The 24,767-nt window shown below is 43.9% G+C and overlaps 1 protein-coding gene and 1 long non-coding RNA gene across 9 annotated transcripts in view; one reads left to right on the forward strand and one right to left on the reverse strand.

Annotated features, from left to right (window-relative positions):
• Window positions 1-24,767, forward strand: part of CREB5 (cAMP responsive element binding protein 5) — a 264,608-nt gene that overhangs the window by 164,894 nt on the left and 74,947 nt on the right. Inside the window, exon 1 of one of the 8 annotated variants that reach the window (XM_083705958.1) lies at window positions 926-1,091. The exons of the other annotated variants lie outside the window; for them this stretch is intronic. Coding sequence (XP_083562084.1) covers window positions 1,045-1,091 — 47 coding nt within the window. The 5' untranslated portion in view covers window positions 926-1,044. Of the gene's footprint in view, window positions 1-925; window positions 1,092-24,767 lie in introns of those variants that run through there. 8 annotated transcript variants of the gene reach the window in all.
• On the reverse strand, window positions 34-1,113 carry LOC310828533. The gene is made up of 2 exons (XR_014557009.1): window positions 991-1,113; window positions 34-113 (listed from the first exon to the last, which is right to left on the reverse strand). It is a non-coding gene; the product is annotated as an uncharacterized lncRNA (long non-coding RNA).

Consider the following 24,767-nt stretch of genomic DNA (forward strand, 5'->3'; position numbering starts at 1 on the left):
GTGGTCACGGGAGATGAAGTGGTTTTTCTTTTTAAAAAAAAAAAAACCTAAGAGGCAGGAAATGGAGACAGGTGTCATGTCGGCAAGCCTCCTCACATGATGGTAGTGCGATCCTGATGGAAGCGGAGAAAACTGCTAAAAAAAAACACACACACCAGAGGTTGCGGGGGGGGGGGAGCAAGTGTGGGGATTAATAACAATAGAATGCCAGCTATGAAAACGTTTTTAAAGAATTGTCTGGCTCCTTGGAACAGAGCTTCTCCTGGGCTGTTACTACCAAGGCAGCACCATTCATTCCCTATGAACTGGGCCCTGGGCTGGCCTTCAGGAACAAGGCCGACTCTTCAATTTAAGACTTCTTGACAGATATGTCTGTGTTCATTTCCCTATAAGCCTAAGCATATTTCGAATAGTTTCTCTCTCTTGTTCCTGCTTGTTTCACCTCCTCTTTCCATAGCTGCTTTCCTCCCATTTGCAAGTCCTCCCTTTCTTCTTCTTCTTCCTTGGGGTCTTAAAATGTGCGGGAATGCGCCTCTCTCTCTCTCTCTCTCTCTCTGTGTGTGTGTGTGTGTGTGTGTGTAGCATCTTCTGAGGGGGGAAGAAAGAAACACACACACACACACACAAAACCATTAAATTTCCGACAGCCCCGTTCCCGGGGTCTGACTGTGATCTCGCCCAGGCAGCTGCTCGGGCCCTTGTGAGGCGGCACTGTTTCTCCCAGTGTTTACCCGTTTCCAATGGCAATTGCACCACCAAGTCTCTGTGCGTCTGGAACTTCGCCTGGGGCTGTTTTGGTTACATTGAAGTTTTTCAGCTTCAGCTCTGCCAGATTTAAATGGTGACTTCACTAGCACCGAGCTAAAAAGGAGAAAGGGAGGAGGAGGAGGAGGGAGAGAGGCAGGCGTAGAAGAGAGAGAGAGAGAGAGGGGGGGCCAGAGCATTACATCACCATTTGGACTGGAATCAAATGGGAAGGATATGACTCACTCGGGCTAGTTAAGCTTTGGCTCAGGTTCTCGATACACTCATTCCAGGGCTCTCATGTTCTGCACCTCAGCAGGGAATTCAGACCCAGTGATGTCCATGAGGTTTGTTTTTAATTTTCATTTTCTGATCGCGCTCTGCTCTCGCACGACTTACTACTACCATTCCTCCTCCTCTTACTACCACCAGTCAGACGACCACCTTTCTCTTGCTTTTATTTTTTTGCCTCTTGATTCATTTCCTCTGGGAGCATATATCTCTCTCTCTCGTCCTCCCCACCCGCCCCCTTGTCCTTCTCTGCACTTCGGTGCAGTTTTTCTTTCTGCTTACAAACATCCTCCTCCTCCTCCTCCATCAAGAGTTGCGGAGCAGATCCCCCGATCCTGCACCGGCCCAAGCGAGGGAGCGCAGCAAACTTTCGAGCGAAGTTTCTTCCGAGGCTGCTCCTTCCTCCCCTCCCTCCTTCCCTGGCGTTGCTCTCTCGTTCCTAATCGGAGGAGACAGGGAGAGAGTTAAACTGCAGGGACCAATCATTGGGATGGTGATGTAATGTTGGAGCTGCAGGGTAGTTAAGTAATGTGAGATGTAGGGGGTCAGGGTTGCAAAGCGTTTACCTGCTCTCGAGGGGGTTTAAGTTTATTATCAGTTGCAGTGACTGCAACTGGCTTCAGACAGCAACCCCTAATTATTCACAGACTGCCCTTTTTTATCTTTTATTATTCAATGTAAAACTATAGTATAGTGTTTTCCTTTTCCTTTCTTTAAAAAAAAAAATCCCAACCTGATATTATCACAGCTGCGAATTATTTTCTGCTAGAATACACACACGCACACACACACAGTTTTGAAACTGGGTTTCAAGGAAGGGCTATGGGGGACGGGACTGCTTTTGAAATGAGACTGGTCAATTTGAGATCAGTTAACTGCTGTCTAATAGAGCGCATAAAAGGTTTTGCTGGTAAAGATACGCTCTCTAGGATATAAATCATTTAGGGTTGTGATTTGTGCATCGTGTCCCAAAGGTGCCACTCAGGGCTTCAAGCTAATGCTTTGCCAACGCAGTTCTGCAAGCCATGCAACCACTTATTTATGTCGGTGGGGGAACTTACAACCAAAGCGATTTCAGGATTGTGGTTCCTGGGCGTTCACGCTCATGCTCTCTGTTGCAAAGAGTCCCTGAGATTTATACCCTCCCTCCCCGCAAACATACCTGTTAAGAAGAAAGCAAAATACTTGCCACATGTAGCTAATTCCTGGGAGGGTTGGGACAGGGCGTTTGGAATTTTAAACTATTTGTTGTTGTTGTTTAGTCGTTTAGTCGTGTCCGACTCTTCGTGACCCCATGGACCAGAGAACGCCAGGCACCTCTGTCCTCCACTGCCTCCCGCAGTTTGCTCAAACTCATGCTGGTAACCTCGAAAACACTATCCAACCATCTCGTCCTCTGCCGTCCCCTTCTCCTTGTGCCCTCCATCTTTCCCAACATCAGGGTCTTCTCCAGGGAGTCTTCTCTTCTCATGAGGTGGCCAAAGTACTGGAGCCTCAGCTTCACAATCTGTCCTTCCAGTGAGCACTCAGGGTTGATTTCCTTCAGTATGGAGAGGTTTGATCTTCTTGCAGTCCATGGGACTCTCAAGAGTCTCCTCCAGCACCATAATTCAAAAGCATCAATTCTTCGGCGATCAGCCTTCTTTATGGTCCAGCTCTCACTTCCATACATCACTACTGGGAAAACCATAGCTTTAACTATACGAACCTTTGTTGGCAAGGTGATGTCTCTACTAGTTTGTTGGCAAGGTGATGTCTCTACTAGTTTATTTTAAACTATAAAGCATGCTAAATCAAAGCCTATATAACAAATTTTACAAATAAATGAATCGCAAATATTGGGAGTCTTTACATAGATGTGTGGCCCATTTCATATTTTATTTCCATAATGTAATCTGTGCTTTGCCAGAATTTGAAACACCAGGTTTATTCCCTCCCCCCTGCCCCCTTTGGCTTTCTAAAAGAAAATACAGCGGAAGAGGGTTAAATGGAAAATGTAAAGGTGTTCTGTAGTATGACCTAGTGGCAGTCAGCTCAGTGACAACCAGACTTGGCTTCCTGGCTTCAGGTGCTCTGAATCAGCATATTTGACATTCAGGAAACCCATTTATGTGGAAGTGCCTTACACCTTATGCTAAAGTTATTTACAGTGGAAAAAATAAAAATGTGATAACAAACAAGCATTCCTCTCTCCTCCCCTCTCATGTGGCCATTCCTTCCTTTGCTGTTTCAGACCTAATTTTGGAGTGTGCCAAATCCCATTTCACAGCATAGTTTAAAGTGGATTTGCAAAATGCAGTTATGGCTAGCTAAAGGTTAGTGCTAACAGTGGCAGAGAGGTAACAGTAATCAGAGGTGTCAACATTTGAGGGTGACTGGACGGCTGATGTTGCATGTGTGTCATCAGGACTTTTGGGGGAGCCAGGAGTGGAGCTGAAAATGGTGGCAGTTCGGCTTCAACGGCCGGCGGCTTCTCCTGCCGCGGCCACTGGCTGGGGGCTGCTTCCCCGCTCCTTACCCTCCATGGCAGGAGGAAGAGGAGAAGGACCCAGCCACTGAAGTTGCACTGTGCTTGGCTCTGCACTTGGCCGCCCCCACCCCTTTGAACATTGGGGGGGCTGTCCCAAAAAATATGTCCAAATGGGCTCGGCTCCTGGGAGTTGGTGCACCTGACAGTAACCTTTGTTTGTTAGCCTACATACAGAAAGTTATGGAGCAATAGCCACACAGAAGGAAGAGTGAAAGCCCCTGAAATGCTTCTGATGGATGAACCATGGTTATATAGTACAACCATGGTTGTATAGTACAGTGGTACCTCAGGTTACATATGCTTCAGGTTACAGACTCCGCTAACCCAGAAATAGTGCTTCAGGTTAAGAACTTTGCTTCAGGATGAGAACAGAAATCGTGCTCCGGCGGCGCGGCAGCAGCAGGAGGCCCCATTAGCTAAAGTGGTGCTTCAGGTTAAGAACAGTTTCAGGTTAAGAACGGACCTCCGGAACGAATTAAGTACTTAACCCGAGGTACCACTGTCCTTTATCAGTCTTCGCTGGTGGGGCCGAACTAGACTCATCTCCTGCCCAGTGCAAAGATTCTCCATAAACAACAGTTGTAACTGATTCATCCACATGGCAATGTTTAATTTGCCGCAAGTACAGAGCAGCACCCAAGATATGTTGTGCCAAAGGCTCTTGTGCAAGAAACATGTTTATAAAAGATATTCCTTTATATCCATGTAAATACGTCCCACTGCACACTGGCCATCAGAAGTGGGAAACGTCTGGGATCCTTAAAAAAGTGTGCACAGAACAAACTTTTGGGCTTGTTCACATGTTATCTTGGGGGTTTTCTTTGCTTATGGGAGTTGGTTGCTACCATTTGGTGGGCGGGGGTTTCAGGCATGGCCATTTCTGCAAACTCTGCTTCTCCAAAGTACCGTACAGAATTCGAAAGTTGTGGTGACTGAGACCCACAAGTGCCTGGCTTGCCAGTTGCACGGCCGATTGCTCTTATGAATGAGGAAAGTAGCTAAAAATGGCACAGAGTATGGTTTTCCATTCACAATCCGTAGAGGACATCTGCCTTTTCAACAGCTTCCAAGTAGAGATCTAGTAGAGATCTATGAGCATCCAATATTTCCATAAGCAGTGCTTACTACGCTGAAAAAAGATCGACTCTACAGTATTTCTTTATTAAATTATTTTGACTCTATAGGGTTTATTTATTAAATTATCTTTATAGGATTTGTTTATTAGACTCTACTTTTAAAAATAGGAATGTATAAAGTACAGAAACTATAAAAAAAATCACTTGTGATGGAAAATATGATTTTATAAATCCATCTAACTATGAATCTGCTCAACAATTTCTGACCAATTATCAGGGAATCACAGAGATGCCCCGTGTTATTTTTATTTTTTTACCCTCCAGTTGCTCCTTCATGTAATGTTACTTTTTTGATTTCCTACAAGACATTTACTGACTGCATTTTATTGTCTTGGAAGGAAGGTGGGCAGGAGAAACCATTCTTTATCTTGGCAAGAATTCTAAAGATTCGGTGGGTGGAGAGAACTGTCCTGGTTGCCCATTTCTACGCTCTAAACAACCAGACAGCAAAAAAGGAAAGGAAAGGACAACACCAAAGATTTTCCTTTCTTGCCTTAAACTTTCCTTGGCTGTTCCAAAGTTTCTGTGAAGTTATTTTATTCAGTCCAACGGATTAAGGGGAAATTTATTGTTTTCCTGACTATAGGTGCTTCCCCTCCAGTCACCACAAAATTTAAATGTCAGCCCATGGTGTCTGTAACATGCAACTTGTGTTTCCTCTTTTCTGACTCGTTATTTCAAGATGTGTAATTGATTATAAGATTCAATGATAGGTCAGACTGAAGGGCAGTCTAGTCCAGCCTATTCCCCACCCACCCCTCCCCACCAGCTGGCCAGATTCTTCTAGAACAGGGGTAGGCAACCTAAGGCCCGGGGGCCGGGTGCGGCCCAATCACTTTCTCATTCTGGCCCACGGACAGTCTGGGAATCAGCGTGTTTTTACATGAGTAGAATGTGCCCTTTTATTTAAAATGCATCTCTGGGCTATTTGTGGGGCATAGGAATTCGTTTATTCCCCCCCCCAAAAAAAGTTTGGCCCACCACATGGTCTGAGGGATGGTGGACCGGCCCAGGCTGAAAAAGGTTGCTGACCCCTGTTCTAGAAATCCCTCAAAGAGGGCATGAAGACAGTAATCCTCCCTCTCCTCTTATTGCTCCCCAAAACAGTATTGGTTGCCTTTGAAAATTGATGTTCTATTTAGCCACCATATAGCCTCCATGTTGTTGTTTAGCCGTTTAGTCATATCCAACTCTTCGTGACCCCATGGACCAGAGCACGCCAGGCACTCCTGTCTTCCACTGCCTCCCACAGTTTGGTCAAACTCATGCTGGTAGCTTCAAGAACACTGTCCAACCATCTCGGTCCATGGGGTTTTCTTGGCAGGGATACTGGAGTGGCTTGCCGGTTCCAGCTCCAGGTAGATCACGTTTGGTCAAAACTCTCCACTATGACCTGTCCATCTTGGGTGACCCTGCACGGCATAGCTCATAGATTCTCTGAGTTATTCAAGCCCCTCCACCACGGCAAGGCAATGATCCATGAAGGGGTATAGCCTCCATACATTTGTCTAATTCCCATTTAGAGTCACATAATCCTGTGGCCACCATGAGCACATTATGAACATAAGCATTCTCCTTGTTAGGTCAGGCCCAAAGGTTATCTGGTGTTGTTTTCAAACATGGACCACTCAGCTAGGAAAGGAGGAAACTGCTTTGGTCCATATCTAGCTCAGTATTTCCAAAATGGCGGGCAGCAGCTCTCCGGGCTTCCGGCCAGGGGACATTCACCATTTTATCTTGAGATGCTGAGGATTGGATCTTCTGTATGAAAAGCAGAAGCTCTACCACTGAGCTAGAGTGCTTATGGGAAGCCTGAAAGGAGGTCATGAAAGCAATAGCACTCTCACTTGGATCAATTGGCAGTGAATTCATAAATGGACCACACAGCATGTGATGAAGTGCATTGGTTTTTGTCCTGACCTTATTGCCAGTACATTTCATTTGGTGAACCCAAGTTCTAGTATTACAGTGGTACCTCGGGTTACATACGCTTCAGGTTACATACACTTCAGGTTACAGACTCTGCTAACCCAGAAATAGTGCTTCAGGTTAAGAACTTTGCTTCAGGATGAGAACAGAAATTGTGCTCTGGCGGCGTGGCGGCAGCAGGAGGCCCCATTAGCTAAAGTGGTGCTTCAGGTTAAGAACAGTTTCAGGTTAAGTACGGACCTCCGGAACGAATTAAGTACTTAACCTGAGGTGCCGCTGTATAGGAAAGCAACAGAAAAGTTATTTCTACTCCCTTTCTCTGCAGCATGTGCACGCTATTAGGTACTGAATGGGATCTTTCCCCTCAACCCCTGACACCAGCGTAACATAATAGGATGAAATATATTTTTTCTCCTTCTACAAGGGATCCAGTACATTTTCTCGAAATTCATAGCAACAATATATCACAAACATGCTCTGTTTTTCAACGAAAGGGTTGTTCAATTATCTGCCATCCCTTAACATCTACCATGGAGTACATTTCTGGCCTCTGCATCTTAATAAGTATATTTTCAGAGCTGGAAAAGGTGCAGATGAGACAACCAAATTGACCAGGGACCTGAAACTTCTTTCCCATAAAGAAAGGTTACAATGTTTGGGGCTTTTTGTTTTTGTTTTTGTTCTTTCTCTCTCTTTTTTTTTAAAAAAGGCAATTAAGTCTGGAGATAATAAACATCTACATGATGTGGACTAAAGTTGACAGAGAAGTTTTTGTTCTTCTCTCATACTATTAGACCTAGGAGTCATGCAAGTGAGGCAGCCTGGCAGGAGATTGAAGATAGACGAAAGGAAGTCCTTTCTCAAACAGCACAAAGTTAAACTATTAAATTTGCTATGGCTCCCAACTTAGATTATTGATCGCTTGTTAATATTTACATGTACAGTAACCACTTAGAATACATCTATGAATTACATATTAATTCCAGCTCTTTGAGGAAGGTTGACAGTGTTGTAGCTCCTTTAGAAACGAAGGACATGTCCCGATACCAGTTTTCCGAGCAATGAAAGCTACAAATGCAGAATTGAAGCAGGAAGTATCTGAATATACAAACAGGAATGGTTTTAGCTTCCTTATGTGGAAGCACCCTCTTATCTCTGTTGTCAAAGATTTCGTTGAAAAGCCACACGTCAGTCTAGAATTTCCATTCATTTAATGCGGGTAGGGACTTTAAGTGTTCTGTCTTGGTTGTGCTGTCTTTGTTTTAGGATTGCCATATGTCCTCTTTTCCCAGGACACGTCCTCTTTTTCAAGGGGAAAATTCGTCATAGCGACCCATAGTTAAAAGTAGAAGTCGGCAAATGTGTCCTCTTTTTTGCTCTTCACAATATGGCAACCCTAAGAAAACTTTTCAGGTTTGCGTATTGATATTGACCAACATTTTCCAAGGGATCAAAATTAAGGTATGCAAAATAGCCATATTTGCAGACTTTAGCCTGTTCATAAAAGATGTTCTTGTAGGCAAAATCCATGATGAACATAAATAAATCATCAGTTCTGGGTTCAAAGGTTATGGGGAGCTTGGGCAATTTGCCACCATAGACCTCTTCTTCTCTCGAAGGCACCACTGCCTACTCAATTGCCCCACTGCCCAATCCATACAACCACTCAGAAGGGAAAGTGGAAAGCAGGTGGAAGATCCTTTTGTATCTCCCCACCCTTGCCATTGCTTTCTTGCAGTGTTATTTTTTCTAGAAAAAGAAGAGGTCCTGGAAGTCACCATGAACGCCTCCCTTGTTCTGTTATAATGGCAATGGCGCCCACCTGAGAGTTCTGCCTGGTGGGGGAAAGCCCTGCGTTCATGACTGGAGGCAACAGGTGAACAGAGGTGGAGACAGCAATCAGAAAGAGGAGCAGGAATAGTAGTCTGTGTGCAGAATGTCGCTGGGCTCCCTTTAAGGGTACAGGCCACAACAGACACCCAATGAGGCCTACAGCTGACATCCAAGTACTCAAATGGCATATACCAATATATATATATATATATATATATATTGGGTGAGAAAAATAAATGGCTTAATTATTGCATTTTGGAAGAAAGCCAGTGGGCCTTTTCTGCCAGGAGCGTGCGGTGCTGTGGGTTAAACCGTTGAGCCTAGGACCTGCCATTCAGAAGGTTGGCGGTTTGAATCCCCGTAACGGGGTAAGCTCCCGTTGCTCGGTCCCTGCTCCTGCCCACCTAGTAGTTCGAAAGCACGTCAAGTGCAAGTAGATAAATAGGTACCGCTCTGGCGGGAAGGTAAACGGTGTTTCCGTGCCCTGCTCTGGTTCGCCAGAAGCGGCTTAGTCATGCTGGCCACATGACCCGGAAGCTGTCTCTGGACAAACGCCAGCTCCCTCGGCCAATAAAGCGAGATGAGCGCCGCAACCCCAGAGTCGGACACGACAGGACCTAATGGTCAGGGGTCCCTTTACCTTTACCTAAAATATGTACGGCTAGAATACCTGGGACGGCTAAGTCAGTAGAGCATGGGACTCTTAATCTCAGCCTCATACGTTCAAGCCCCATGTTGAGCAGAAGATTCCTGCATTGCAGGGGGTTGGACTAGATCAGAGGTCGGCAACTTAAGGCCCATGGGCTGGAAGCAGCTCATGAGGGTCGCTTAACAGGCCCATGAGCCGCCCCCAAACCGAGCCGCCCACTCAGTGAGTCCCCGCATGCTGCGCTAAACTGGTGCAGCGCGGCGTGGAGACTCTTCCACCCCTCCAGAAATCGCTTCTGCGCAGGTGCGATTTTCGGTGGCTGGGCATGCACAGAAGTGATTTCCTGCGCTGCAGACATGTGCAGACGCAATTTCCGGCATCATGCTGCGCTGGTCCAGCCCACAGAGCATCTCCGCGGGAGTGATCCGGCCCATGCCCTGGACCCCAAGGCCCCTTCCACCTCTAAAATTCTATGGTTCTACGATTCTAAGGTTTCTATGCAGGTTAGTAAAAACTATGGGGTCTGCAACTGTATTTGCATTTGTCAAATAGTAGGAATTCTTGCTGTGAAAATGTTCAGAACTTGTGTTTTCCTGACAGTGATATGGTAACGCCCCTTGGTGGCTCCTCCTCTGCATCTTGAGGCATGTAATTAAAAAAATAAAATAGTGGATTAGCTGAAGCATGTGTTTACGTGATTGTGGCTAATGTCAGAATTTTAATTGACTTTCCTATTTTTCTCGATCTGGGGGCCATATCATGTTCCAAGGACTTCGTTAAACAAAAGGTTTGAAATACGTTTCAAATTAGAAAAAGAAAAAAGAAATGCTTAAGTTAATAAAGATGTGGGATTCATTTACAAAGGAAATACGGGCCACGGGCCAAGAGCAAGCCAAATATTTTGCCAACAGTTTCCCAGTTTACCATCTTTGCATATCACTGCCTTCACCAACTCTCGTAACACTGACATCTCTCTTTAAAGGCTAAAATCTGGTGAATAACTGATTTAGGTTTACCTACTTGAAATTTTTTTTATTAGGAGACCCTATTTTATTTCATTATACCCCTGGACTGAGCAGCTAAATACAAGCACATAATTAATGTTACTATATTCCTAAGTAAAGGGGGGCATTATTTTTCCAGGCAAGGCCTAGCTCAGCTTAGTGCTAAACTACCTGTTGCATGCAAATTATGTATTAGCCTGAAAGTCCTTTTTGAAAAGGAAAAGCCACTTTTAGAGGGAGCCATTGGGATAGCAGATAGGTGGTTAATGGGGAGACTTCAAGGCTTCCCTACCTGCTGTTTTCCCTCTTCAGATTACCTCCTCCCCAAGTGACTTTCCCCTCTTTGAGTTTCAAATGTGTCCTTGGAATTGTGATACAAGCAGCAGACACTGGTTTTCCTTTTCCAGTCACCTTCCCACAAAAGCAACTTTTCTTCTCCAGGAAGGGAAAACTGGGCTTCAGTTTTGCTTAGGTGTGTAACGTAAGTGTGCCCCTCTTATGTGATCTGTCAGCAGTTTTCGATACAACTGACTATGCTATGGTGTCCTCCTGAATTGTCCCTCAAAGTTGGAGGCATTGTTCTTCAGCCATTTTGTTCCCACCTGCCCATTCTAGAGGGTAGCACTGGGTGACTGTATGTTGCCCCACCTCCTGCAAACTATGTTGTGGTGTCCCGCAGGGCACTCCTTTGTCCCCAGTGCTTTTTAGCATCTATACGAAGCCATAGGGAGCAGTCGTCAGAAGATTTGAAGCATAGCGTTTGCACTGTGCTGATGACACAGCTCTACTTCTCTGTATCATTTGAAGCAGGAGTTTATGTGCAAGTCTTGAGCTGGTATCTGGATAGCTTGGTGGCCTGGAAGTGGGCCACTATGGAGCAAAAGGAAGGAAAGTCTGGAAAATTGGACATTTGCCTGTCTTGGACAGGGTCACATTCCTCCTGAAGGAGTAGATTCGTAGTCTTGTTTATACTCACTGATTCATCTTTATTACAGACAAACCTTGGTTGTCCAACGTAATCCGAGACGTTCAACAACCGAGGCACGGCTTTCGATTGGTTGCAGGAGCTTCCTGCACTCAAACCAGTAGGATAGCATAAATCTGTGACTAATCTATCTATATTACTTGTGTAGATGTTTTGAGGACACACACACACTGTATCCTATGAACCATCCTGAGAGAATGTGATGCAAGAGTGGTATATAAATCCAATAAATAAATAGATAATAAAATTTGATTCAGGTTTTTATTTTCTTTAATTCCTTGCCCCAGACATTATTTATTACTTGCTAAGTCTTGTGAAGAAGAAGGACCAAACATTTTAATAACGCCTCAGTGACGAGTAAGGAGAGGAAGATAAGACTAGTCCCAATGCTGAAGGGGTCTTGTTTAAGAGATTGAGAATTTAGAAGCCTGAGTTATGAGACATTTCAGGGTGGAAATCAAAAGTATTGATATCCAAATTTCAACACACTATCTTTTTCACAGGGTATGGTATCTTTTTCACATGGTACAGGGCATGGGGTCAGTTGCTAGTAAACTGTTCTTACACTTGAATAGTATATATTATAAAAGATTGGATATGCTGGTCTAGTGAGGATGCACTGGCCAATGTTACCTTTTATTTTTATTTGTTTTGCTCACAAGCAACTTCTGGTCAGCTTGTTTGTTTGTTTGTTTGTTTGAATGTTTGAATGTCTATAAGATTTCTTACTTGCCTTTCCCCATAAAGTCCCATGACGCATAGGACTTTAGAATGTAGAATTATAAAACCAAATAAAGGCAATACAATTGCAATATAAGTACTGTAAAACTGTTCCAAGTACAATAAAACGGTTTAAATGCCTCATGTTGTTTCAGTGTAACAGTAGTTTGATTTGGATAGCAGGAGAAATGGTCCACAGGGAAACAGATAAGTGTGTGTGTGTGTGTGTGTTGCAGTTTGTTTGTCTTTTCTTGGAAAAAAAAATAGTTGAGAGAAGCCTTTCTATCTTTTCCTGGCTGCGGGCTTTGAACTCTTTTATAGAAGTGTTCCATTTTGTATTCTTTCTCCTAATAATGTGTCAAATCTTCACCTCACAACCGGCAATGATTCATGGAAGTCAACAATATTAACTAGGCTTACCTCAACTTGAAACAACTGTAGTTCATTAATTAAAGTTGGACAGATCTTCTGTTTTCCTTACGTGAAATTATTCAGTAAATAATTGGGAAATTAAAAAGGCACTACTTTTGCCAGTAATTTGGGTCAGCAATTAAGATCTATCAGTATCAATTATAATCTCTTACTTCTACTTAGCCTCTTGTTGTCAGTATGAGTTGCTTTCCCCCATTTTTTGCCAACTTTTCAGACAAGGTTTCCTTTAGTCACAGTAGCTGGTGGATGACTGAACAGAGTGTTTGCGTTGAATTCTGGAAAATCTGTGGGTGACATCCAAAGGTGATCATCACCACTGGAATGGACTTCTCCTCACGCAGCGGGATTTCCTCCCCTCTCCAAACGCTGCAGTTCCCCATGCACACCCAATTGGTGTTATGGGGGTCAGGATTCCCCAGAGCAAATTTGGGAAAGGGGCTGCAGTGGAGAGGAAAAAATACCAGAAACTGGTATTTCTGACTTTTAATACAAACCTATCTCCTTATCACGATGACTAGAAAATTGGTGTCCTGAACTTTTGTACATAATGCCAAGCTTATAATGAACTAGATCATGTCAATTTGAAATTGAAAAACTTTATTTTTTAACTGCTTGAAGAATACAGGAAGGACTGTGAATGTTGTTGCTTTCAGCTGGAAATGGGTATAAGTATGAAGAGGTTGATTTCTGTGGAGTTTTCTGCAGAAAAGGAAAAAAAACTCCACAGAAAACACCGTCTTTGAACCTATACCCGTTAATAGCATCCTTTCTGAGTAAAATGAGGCAAATGGGGAAAGGAATGTTGCAAGTTCTGATGGGAGAAAACAAATTGAAAATAGTCTCAACCAGAAACCCGTTATAGTTAGTACTCTGCATCCAGAAACTTGCATTTGCTAGGGGGAAAACTGTATTGCAGTGGTACGTCAGGTTAAGTACTTAATTCGTTCCGGAGGTCCGTTCTTAACCTGAAACTGTTCTTAACCTAAAGCACCACTTTAGCTAAATGGGGCCTCCTGCTGCCGCCGCGCCGCCGGAGCCTGATTTCTGTTCTTAACCTGAAGCAAAGTTCTTAACCTAAAGCACTATTTCTGGGTTAGCGGAGTGTGTAACCTGAAGCGTATGTAACCTGAAGCATATGTAACCCGAGGTACCACTGTATTAGCTTGTATTATTAGCCTTTAACTGCCATAGCAAGCATGGAGAACCTCATTAAGAAGACACTTCCATTAGCTGTAGAGCTATCAGGTTGGACTCTAATGTACATGTTCCAAAGTAAGGGAAACAAAATTGGAGCCATTTCTACCCTCTGCACACTATGTATACTAATTTTGTGTAGTATTACCTTCTTGTTCATCTAACTAGATCCATTTGTGGCTCTGTGATTCTGGTGCCTTTTGCAACTCTTATACACCTGTTCTTTTATCTCTATTCCTATTTCAACATTTCCTTAAGACATATGTGGCAGGAAATACCACTTTGGACCAAGTTGCCAGTCGCTCCAAAAAGTGAGAGGGAAATAATCCTGAAGAAATGATGGTGGGACAAACAGGAAAGAAGAGGCAGATGTTTCACAGAAAAGCTGGAAATTGTGCAGTCTTGATGTGGTTCATATGCCACTGGGTTCTTAATTTTTTGGTTAACCCACCCTTGGAAAGGATCACACCTGGTCCACTCTGGGACAGTGCAGATTTTCCCCTAGATACTAAGGGTGGATCTCATTTTATATGTTGAGCAATGAAGCCTATTTTTCAGTGGGAAACAAGTGAGACTCACTGAGAACAGATCCCTGATTTGTGCATGCTTTGTGTGCATGGTGTTGATGGTTCAGAAGAAGAGTTGACTTCATATTTTATATGCATTAGCACTTTCTCATGAATAGCTGAGATACATGTTTATTTGTAGTCGTAACTCTACCACAAATTAAAATCAGACTCTTATGAAGAGAAGCTCAAGGAGATGTCAGAAATGATACAAAATGACACTTAACTCCAAACCCCAGACACCACATTTATCCAAAGAAAGGGATAAGACTACAGTAGGAATAAGACCAGGAGCTGAGTTATTTTCGCTGATTAAATTTTCAGCCACAAGCTAAAGAACAAACAGCTGCTAGATACTTCTGTCTAGTGTAAAGTATTTTCTCACATTATTCTTTTATGCTCCTAGTTATAACTGCACACATCCAAGCACAGTGGTATAAATTTATTCTTGGTATATATGGGAAATGTAGGGTACTTGCAGGGGACAAACTTCCAAGCTTTGTGCCCTTAAATTTGCTTGCTAAATAATCCAAAAGAAGAAAAAAATCAAAAGCACAAATGCATAGTAATCACTCCAAACCGGGCTTCATAAGTTCCTCTTCTTCCCCAAGACATTTGGAGGTTCCTTAGTTTATCCTATAAAATTTAAATATCCAAACACCAATGGCACATAGCTCAACATCATTTTAGAGGAGAAGTAGTAGCTGAAGATTCCAATCCAGAAAAAGCTAGGCAAGCCCCTACCTGTCTTTCCAAAGTCCCTCTAAATTCAGGGCATGGTGTGGTGCACTGGCAGTCCTTACTTGATCCTCCAATAGCTAAGTCACTTACTGGGACAGGTGAGGTGGTAAGATTGGTGCAGTGCGAATGCACTGGCGGAGCCAGTCTGGCACTCCTGCTTGTGTGTTTGCACTGCACTGACCTCCAGGATACCATGCCCCTCCCCTTTCATTCAAGGTAAGCAGAACTGACTCAGCTGCTCACTCAGGAGGTTAGCACCGCCACCCCACCCCACTGTCCACTACAGCTAGGAATGTCCCTTGTATGAAATCTTAGAGAGTCACTGTTGGTAAGTGTGGACAATACTGACCCAGGTGGACCAGTGGTCTGAAAAGGCAGCTTCCAACACTCCTATTAATTAGGCAGGATGGAAAGTGGAAGCGCTGAGATTTGTAGTTCACACTAGCAGAGAAAGCACTAGTGTATGTAACAAGACAGGCCAGCTTTGCTGGCTTCCAAAATGGAGTTCTGTCCATTTAAAAATGGAAGCCAACAATACAAAGCTAAGCAAGTGTTAGCAATGATGACCAACATAGACCAGGTTCATTGATGTGCAATTTGATAGCTCAGTACATTGAGCAATGATATAAAAACCATGACATATAGTAGTGGACTATATGTCATTTGGCCTTCTGTCGGTTCCAGGGAACCAGGCAGAGGGCTTTTTTTGATAGTGGCATGCTCCCTGTGGAACGCCCTCCCTCCAGATGTTAAGGAGTTAGAAGACATCTAAAGGCAGCCGTGTATTGGGAAGTTTTTAATGTTACATTGTTATTATAAGTTCTGGAAGCTGCCCAGAGTGGCTGGGGCAACCCAGACAGATGGGCAGGGTGTAAATAATAAAATTATTATTATTATTATTATTACTACTACTACTACTACTACTACTACTACTATACTACAACTACTAGACCATTATATGTAGATTCCAAAAGACTTCCTATTCTTTCTTTCTTTTTCCTTAAGCTGTATTTTCTTGAAAAACTTTACACACCAATAGCACAATCATACAGGAAATTCTAGTAACAAGCCCCCCCCCCCCCAGTGAACATTAGTGCTCTCGCACGGCTCCCATTCATTTAAATAAGTCCCTCCAAAGGTGATCTTCCTGCTTGTTATCCCTCCCCAAGTCTCTTTCTATATTCCCACTACATATGTGTTCTTGTGACGTTTTCTTCAAACCCATTTTGACATCTTGAACAGTAAAATCCCATGACACAGTTTGACTTCAAACAAATACACTTACATAACCACATCTGGGACATACGTTCAAGAAAATGAAAAAGAACAAAGCATTGAGCAAATGGAGTAAACATGGAACTAAATGAATTTAGGTTGGGGCCTAAATCTTTCCCACTGCTTGGATCTGGGAAAATGGTGACAGATTTCTCCTGAGAGTTTCTACACATTGCTACATTATGCCCCTACTTCATTTCAGTGAAATAAAACTCATTCTCAGTTTGTTAATGCATGCTTTAAACCATGCGTTTCACCCTAACACAGAGAACCACATTTTCGATGGCTCCATTATATCAGAACACCACCATTCACATTGCGTAGATAGGGGAGGTTTAAACCTATTGCCAAACCATAAATTGCTACACAAATGTAGCAAACTGGTTACATGGCATAAGATCAAACCATGGTTAAAGCTTGGACTCCCTCTTTCCCTCACGCATGATGATTCGCTGACCACATCCTGGTTTGCGGCAAACCATAATTTTCTGTTTCGGCCAAACTATCTGTCTGTGGGTTCTGCTTGTTCTGAAAACTAGGATGGAACCATCAGCTGACGATTTGAACAGAACAACAACACTTGATTTACCTTTAAAAGGAGTAAAGGTAAAGGTACCCCTGCCCGTACGGGCCAGTCGTGTCCGACTCTAGGGTTGTGCACCCATCTCACTTAAGAGGCCGGGGGCCAGCGCTGTCCGGAGACACTTCCGGGTCACGTGGCCAGCGTGATGAAGCTGCTCTGGCGAGCCAGCACCAGCGCAACACACGGAAACGCCGTTTACCTTCCCGCTATAAAGTGGTACCTATTTATCTACTTGCACTTAGGTGTGCTTTCGAACTGCTAGGTGGGCAGGAGCTGGGACCGAAAGACGGGAGCTCACCCCGCCGCGGGGATTCGAACCGCCGACCATGTGATCGGCAAGCCCTAGGCGCTGAGCCCTAGGAGTAGGAGGTGGTAAATATTGACTGGGAGTGCTCATTCACATGGTGCTCTAGGGACCTTTTCTGTAGTGGGCTCATGGACCTAGTGGACATTTAATGTGCAATTTTTGAAAACTGGTGCCTATTTTAATATTAATTGTTTAATTATTTTTAACATTAGCATTCTGGATTTGTTTGGGTTTTTTGTTGTTGTCTTTACATTGTGGTTGAATGGGGTTTTTTTGTTTTGATTTTTGCTTTAGGCATTTATTGTTCACTTTTGATGTGAAAGTAGAAGAGTGGAGTATTATGATCATCATCATCATGACTACCACCACCATTGGGTTTGGTGTTATGTGTGAATGAGCTTATAATATTATCCATGAAATCAGAGTTGCTTTAAATACATTTCAACCTTCTCTTTCATTACGCATGGAGAGCTGCACTTTTGTGCTTCTCACCCAGTCCCCCATATGTAGAGACTGTTACTACTACACTTTGCTTTGCTTGTTGAGCCACCATAGGGACTGTACTGACTGTGGAGAGTTGATACAGCTTGTGAAGGTGAGATGAAAGTTGCGGAGCTGTAACTGGATTCACAAGGACGTGGGTTTGCACTGTGGTCTAAAACACTGAGCCTAGGGCTTGCCGATCAGAAGGTCGGCGGTTTGAATCCCCGCGATGGGGGTGAGCTCCTGTTGTTCGGTCCCTGCTCCTGCCCCCCTAGCAGTTCGAAAGCACATGAAAAGTGCAAGTAGATCAATAGGTACCGCTCCGACGGGAAGGTAAACGGCATTTCCATGCGCTGCTCTGGTTTGTCATGCTGGCCACATGACCCGGAAGCTGTCTGTGGACAAACGCCGGCTCCCTCGGCCTATAGAGCAAGATGAGCGCCGCAACCCCATAGTCGTCCGCGACTGGACCTAACGGTCAGGGGTCCCTTTACCTTTAACTGGATTCACAGCTATTGTTGGGAACCGGCCTAATTTTGCTGTTTCCAATTTTCCACTTATTTAGCATTTGCTTTACAATTCTGTTGCTGGTGCTCTGTTGCACTCCGAGACCACATTCTCCTGCAAGGCTTTTCCCAGATCTTTTTTTGCTCCCTGGGGCTCGGCAGCAAATTTAGAGTTTCCTACTTGAACCACAGGCATCCCTCAAGCCTCTCACATGCCTACATTGTTTCCAATAGAGCTGCACAAGGAGCCTGCTAATCATTTGGAATTTTCCCCCCTGGGAACCCAAAGGTCAACAAGGATATTTTTAAAACTGTGATTCTGAAGTCTAGATTACAGTTCGGCCTCTGTTTTTTCAGCTTTATATTTGCTTAATGGAATTTGTGTGGAGTAATGCACTTACATTGCAGTCAAGCATAGTTTGGATGCCACCTGGCTGGTTAGAGCATAGAAAAGCATTCAGGGAAACACAGAACACTGTAGTGAGAGAGAGAGAGAGAGAGAGAGAGAGAGAGAGGAGTCAGATTCTGATTTTAACCACCTGTTCTGGACACTTGTTGCAGAAAGCAGAACGAATTCTTAGTGACACAAGCATATTGACCTCATGCAGCCTGAGGCAGATGAGAGTTATAGTTCACAACATCTGAAGGACACCAGGCTGGACGAAGGCTGACCCGCGGGCTTTTTACAACTGCCAAAGCACTGAAGTGTGCCAAGTTATCTTGTTCATGAGGGGGAAAGTACATGTTACACACAAACTAGAAGCCCTTTCAGCTTCTCCCCCCCCCCCAAAAAAAATGAGTTGGATCCAGATTTAATCATGCTTAAGAGTTGTTGACCCATGCTTAGAGTAGTTAAGTCCTACTGATTTCAATGTGTGTACAGTGGTACCTCGGGTTAAGAACTTAATTCGTTCTGGAGGTCCTTTCTTAACCTGATACTGTTCTTAACCTGAGGTACCACTTTAGCTAATGGGGCCTCCTGCTACCGCCGCGCCGCCATCATATGATTTCTGTTCTCATCCTGAAGCAAAGTTCTTAACCTGAGGTATTATTTCTGGGTTAGCGGAGTCTGTAACCTGAAGCATCTGTAACCCAAGGTACCACTGTACAGGTTTTCCCTGCTGTGTTTGGGCTGCCTAGCAGGCTACTCCTGAGCTGTCCTTGGCTTTAGTTCCTCTTAGTTCCAGCTCTTGCGATGAAACTACCTCTGTACCATCTGACTGAATACACCACTTTTGGGCTACCCCTTGCTGAGGTTCACTCATCAGATCATTTTTTAAAAAATAAAATCATTATTAAAAAAAATATCCTGCCCTTCCTCCCAAAAAGAGCCTGAGACAGAAAACACAAAAGCATTAAAACAACTGAAGCATACTACAGTGGTACCTCTGGTTACGAACTTAATTCATTCCAGAGGTCCGTTCTTAACCTGAAACTGTTCTTAACCTGAGGTACCACTTTAGCTAATGGGGCCTCCTGCTGCCGCCGTGCGATTTCTGTTCTCATCCTGAAGCAAAGTTCTTAACCCGAGGTACGATTTCTGGGTTAGCGGAGTCTGTAACCTGAAGCGTCTGTAACCCGAGGTACCACTGTACTCAAAAGTTGCTGGGAGTCTCAAGTTGGCTGTTCTGCGCATGTCCAGCTTGTAGGCTTTCTGCAGGCACCTGGTCAGCCACTGTGAGAACAGGATGCTGGACTCGATGGGCCAGATCCAGCAAACACATCTTATGTTCTTTGGGGGAGGAATCTTATTTATTTATTTTTCACGCACAAAAAACAACAAAAAACCGTAAATTACTTTGTCCATTGGCTTCCCGTCCTCCCCTTCCATGGTTTCAATATCTATCCTCAGATGCTGCATATATTTCGCATACGCTATTCAATACATCCATTTTAACCTATTTATCTTAATAATTAGCACCGACGCTCACATTTCAAATGCTTCTCGCGTTTTCATCTTTGCTATAATCATTCTTTAAATACTCAATAAAAGGTCCCGGAGTATTTTTTTCATCATTTTGGCCTCTAATCTTTGCTGTTAATCTTACGCATTCCGCATATTCCGTATCATTTTCAAAAGCCATTCTTCCTTCATTGGAACTCTCATCTTACGTTGTTAAGTTGGATTCTAACCCATTATTTTTAAGATGACTGGCTTCTTCTTCAAGTGAAAAGCAGCTTCGGGAGGACATGAGTTTGAGTGGAGGTGGGTGGGTGGAGTGCTTAACCCATGGGTAGGCAAACTAAGGCCTGGGGGTCGGATCTGGCCCAATCACCTTCTAAATCCAGCCCATGGACGGTCCGGGAATCAGCTTGTTCTTACATGAGTAGAATGTATGCTTTTATTTAAAATGCATCTCTGGGTTATTTGTGGGGCATAGGAATTCATTCATCCCCCCCCCAAAAAAAATAGTCCGGCCCTCCACAAGGTCTGAGGGACAGTGGACCGGCCCCCTGCTGAAAAGGTTTGCTGACCCCTGGCTTAACCCTTTCCTCACTGGCTGCTTGTCGACTCCAAAGCACTGTTTCCCCAGCTGCATTTTCTTCCTCAGGGTTACAGTTGTAAACCTTTCCCATGGGGGCAGGAGCAGCTTGACCGTGAATTTTAGCAGAAAAATGGCTGGTGGGGACAGTATTAAATACAGTGGTACCTCGGGTTACAGACGCTTCAGGTTACAGACGCTTCAGGTTACAGACTCCGCTAACCCAGAAATAGTACCTCGGGTTAAGAACTTTACCTCAGGATGAGAACAGATATTGCGTGGCGGCAGCAGGAGCCCCATAAGCTAAATTGGTGTTTCAGGTTAAGAACAGTTTCAGGTTAAGAACAGACCTCCAGAACAAATTAAGTTCTTAACCCGAGGTACCACTGTACCTCCTTCCTTGTGCAGCTCTTCACTTCAGAACCGCACTGTCCTGAAAATGTTTTTCAGTTAAAGAGCAATGCTTTCTTACACACATTTTAGCTACAGTGAACTCTGTCTGAAATGTTAAAATACCTCTGAACCCCCAAACAAGAATGTTCAAATTCCACTTTGTTCAACCCGGGGGCATAGTTACTTCAGTTTTGTCTATATATTTATAAATCAATGTAAATAAGAATATGAGTCTGCTTTAATTTACCAGAGCCTTGATGTAACCGATACTCAGAAGTGCAGAGCATTAAGCTTTGTAAAGTGCAATATTACTGCAGGGCACATGTCCAATTTTTAAAACACTATATAGATTGGAGACAGATGAGCTTTTCAGAATTATTTTAAGGCCCATTTTGATTAAATGCCTTAGATGCAGTTTCCAATGGAAATTAATTTCATTGATGTGAAAACAAATGGACTCCAACCCTCAGAATCAGCTGCAAGTTCATGTTCAATGCAGCACTTGAAAGGGAATGGAGCAAGCCCAAATTGTGACTGGGAAGGAACGCAGACTTTTATATGCTTTGCTGCACAAATAGAATCACTTTGTTAAAGCTTCACATTGGAAGGGTTTTGTATACAAGCGAGAGAGTATGTATGTGGTGTGGCGGGGGGGGGAGAGAGGGAATGGGGGCATGTTTAGAAAAGAAATGTACATACAGAGACCTACGAGGTGTGAGTAAATGCATTTGTATGCAGGGCTTTAAGGTAGCCTTTTTGCTGCCAAATTGGTTCCCATTCATAAATGATGAACCTTTCTATTAAAATGTTAAACGTACAAGTCAGGTATTTATATCCCCTCAACCTACCAGCAGTCATCGCTTCTGAGCTCCCAGGTGGGCATTTAGCATTTGTCAGGTGCGATCCATTGTGCTGGTCACAGATCTGTTATCCCACAAGTGCCCTTTGCTGCATATAGTGGTGATTTCTTTCTGGGGGTGGGAATGGAAGAATACAGGGACAATTACCAACTGCTATGGCATGGTTATCCTAATTGTTTGCCACAAAACATTGCAGCAGCCAGGCCATGCTATTGGAAAACCCCTTCTTCCTGATATTCCACTATCCCTCCCCATCAACAGCTAGTTGGCTTTCCAATTAACACGTTCAAACCTCATTGGGCTTTGGGGTGGTGGTGGTTCCCCATTAGCATTTTTTCTAAACAGGATTTTGAGGTTCCCCCAAGCCCTATTGATACCTAGGTTATTTTCTTGAAGCTTAAAAATAGGGGTCGTCTTATACATGGGTAGCAGTGAGGTTGGACGGGTGACTGGTGGCTGCTGCAAGCCGGAGATGGTCAGCGGTGTTTTGGCGGATGATTGGTTGTTGCTGCAAGTTCTGCAGGCCATTGGCTGCTATGGCAATTGGGTGGGCGATTGGCGTTTGCTGTTGGTGAGCATGCAGATGAGTGGTCGCTTCGTCGATGTGCATGTGATCGGCTGTGTTGGTCCCGCAGGTGAGCGATTTTCAGCAACTCCCACCTCCTTAAAAGCTCAACAACTCTGGGTAATTTCTCCCCATTTTCTCATTTTGGAGTCCCAAAAAAGAGGGGGCTTCTTATACATGGGAGCGTCTAATACATGGAAAAGTACGGTAATTCTGTTTTTGTCCATCTCCATCGTCTTTCCCGCTGAGTTCTGCAAGGATGACACTGAGATGGAGGATGGGGAGAGGGAGCTGACAGGTTGTGTAATCCCCTGGACTAGTTATAAGTGGGTAAACAGGCAAATGGGGGCTGGCAATGCCCCACTGGACCCAGTAAACCAGTCTCCAGCAGCTGTCACTTAATCTTCTCAACACACGTGTGCAATGTGCTTCATGATGCTTGCTCCCAAGTGGCTCGATTGGAGCCTTGCGGGAGCAGCAAACACTGCGCAACCAGCTCACCTGGATTCCTACTGTTCATTTGGTGATGTTCTAGGTCCTTGCCAAAGATGCTTCTCATGCTTCCACTTGAGTGCAGCCACGCCATACTCAGCTGGAAGCACAGGAGTCATGTGTGCCTGCTACAAGGAGGAGGGACCTGAAGTCCTACAGATGTTGTTGAACTGCAGCTGCCATCATACCTGGCCATTGGCCATGATGGCTGGGGCTAATGGAAACTGGAGTCCACAAATATCAGGAGGGCCACAGATTTCCCCATCCCTGGCCTAACAGAAGTCCTAGTTTATGGTTATTTGGCTTATCAAATGTTATGGAAGACAGGCCTGGCACAGTAACTCTTTGTTATGGGTACCGGGAGGGGAGGACCATACAGGACCACTTCTCCATCATCAGGCAACTGTCTCTAAAGGAGGAGGAGCTGTAACTCTCACCTTCGCATCCATCATACTGTTGGGGGACAGCGATTGCACGTCCTATCATCTTTGACATTTTAATTGAAAAGAAAAGCTTATGCAGGTTTTTAACCTTAAGCAGTGTGTTTTTACAAGTGTATGTGGAGAAATAATCTGTCAGTACAGAGCAGGCTGGGTGCCACAAGAGTTGGTTTAGTGGTTCAACAATCCCACATTAGCTCACACACCTTGCCTTGTTCCATGCCTCAATAGGTTTTAGTAGAAATGCTTTGCCCAGAGGCATACAATTATTAAGAAAAGGAGACTCTGCTTGCTTAAAGTCTGGAATTATTAGCTCATGGTAACAAGCCTGCACTGGAGAGACTGTTGGGTCTTTGTTTTCATGAGTCTACTGTAATTTGCCTTCTCATTTTAAAGAGGAAAACTTCTGCTTTGTTTGCAAAGTTAATACTGATATACATAATCACTTTGACAATTACTGAAAATATTTGTGCAGTTAAAAATCAGGTTTCAAGGAAAGCTTATGCGCCTTTATACTAAAATTCAACTGTGTGAATCAAGAAAGTGATTTCACTTCAAAATGTCATATATACCAGATGGGTCCGGGCTTAAAATTAGGCAATAACATATTTGTATTCTAGGATGGGAAAGAAGGAAGATGTAACTCTTTTCACACACACACACACACACACACACAGAGAGAGAGAGAGAGAGAGAGAGAGAGAGAGAGAGACTACGAATGACATGATGATAATGTATCAATTGCAACATTATTGTTTAAAAGAACAACGGGTGCCATTTTCATTGGGAAAATAGTGGCTTGGATTGGGGAAGCAAAAAAGGAAAGTAAGGGTAAAGGAGGATCACATGAACTATTATGTTAATAAACCTTTTTTACATATGCAAATAATTCAGATGCTGACTGCCTGGCATTATTTTAGGATGCAGCAGCAACCTTTTTGCAGGTGGTACAAGATGGCACCACGGCAATAGACTTCAAGCTTTGTGGCCAGTCTAGATGGTCTATATCCTCAATGTGATCTGCACAGTACCCAGAACACTGTTGATGCTTTGCAAATATAATGGAGGTGATCTTTGAGGTTTCACTAATACCAGCTAACGAGGCTCCTCTTCTGAACTTTGTCTCTTCCTTCCAGGCTATTTACTTCTGGATTCCAGAAACGAAATTTCTTGGGTGTCAGGTGCACTGTTTCATTGGACCTGTCATTGTAAAGGCAGAGGGAGCCCATGTAGTTCCCATGCTTATCCCTGCCAATTTAGACTGTGCGTGCACAATTATTTAATACTTTTGTTAGCAAGCACAGACAAAATTGCGGCCTGAAATTCAAAAGTGTGTGGTGTTTTGTTTTTTTTCCTCCATCCAGGAAAAACCTGGAAGGTTCCAAGGTGCTACAAGGGGGAGGGGGGATCCCCAACGAAAACAGTAATTTTCCCAACTGCAAAGCAGATGCAGACTTGCAAAGCTAAGCAGAGCCGAGGGTGAGAGTGAGGACAGCAAAGTAGCTTATTTGCTATTTTTTTAATATACACAAATAATTTCCTTTCTACCCAAGACCCCTATTCCCAGGCTCATTAAATCAATTTCAGAAAACATTTTGGCTCTGGAACATGTAAGTAAAATTCCAA

This window comes from Podarcis gaigeae (genome assembly GCF_964106915.1).
Source record: "Podarcis gaigeae genome assembly, chromosome: 12".
Classification (NCBI taxonomy): Eukaryota; Metazoa; Chordata; class Lepidosauria; order Squamata; family Lacertidae; genus Podarcis; species Podarcis gaigeae.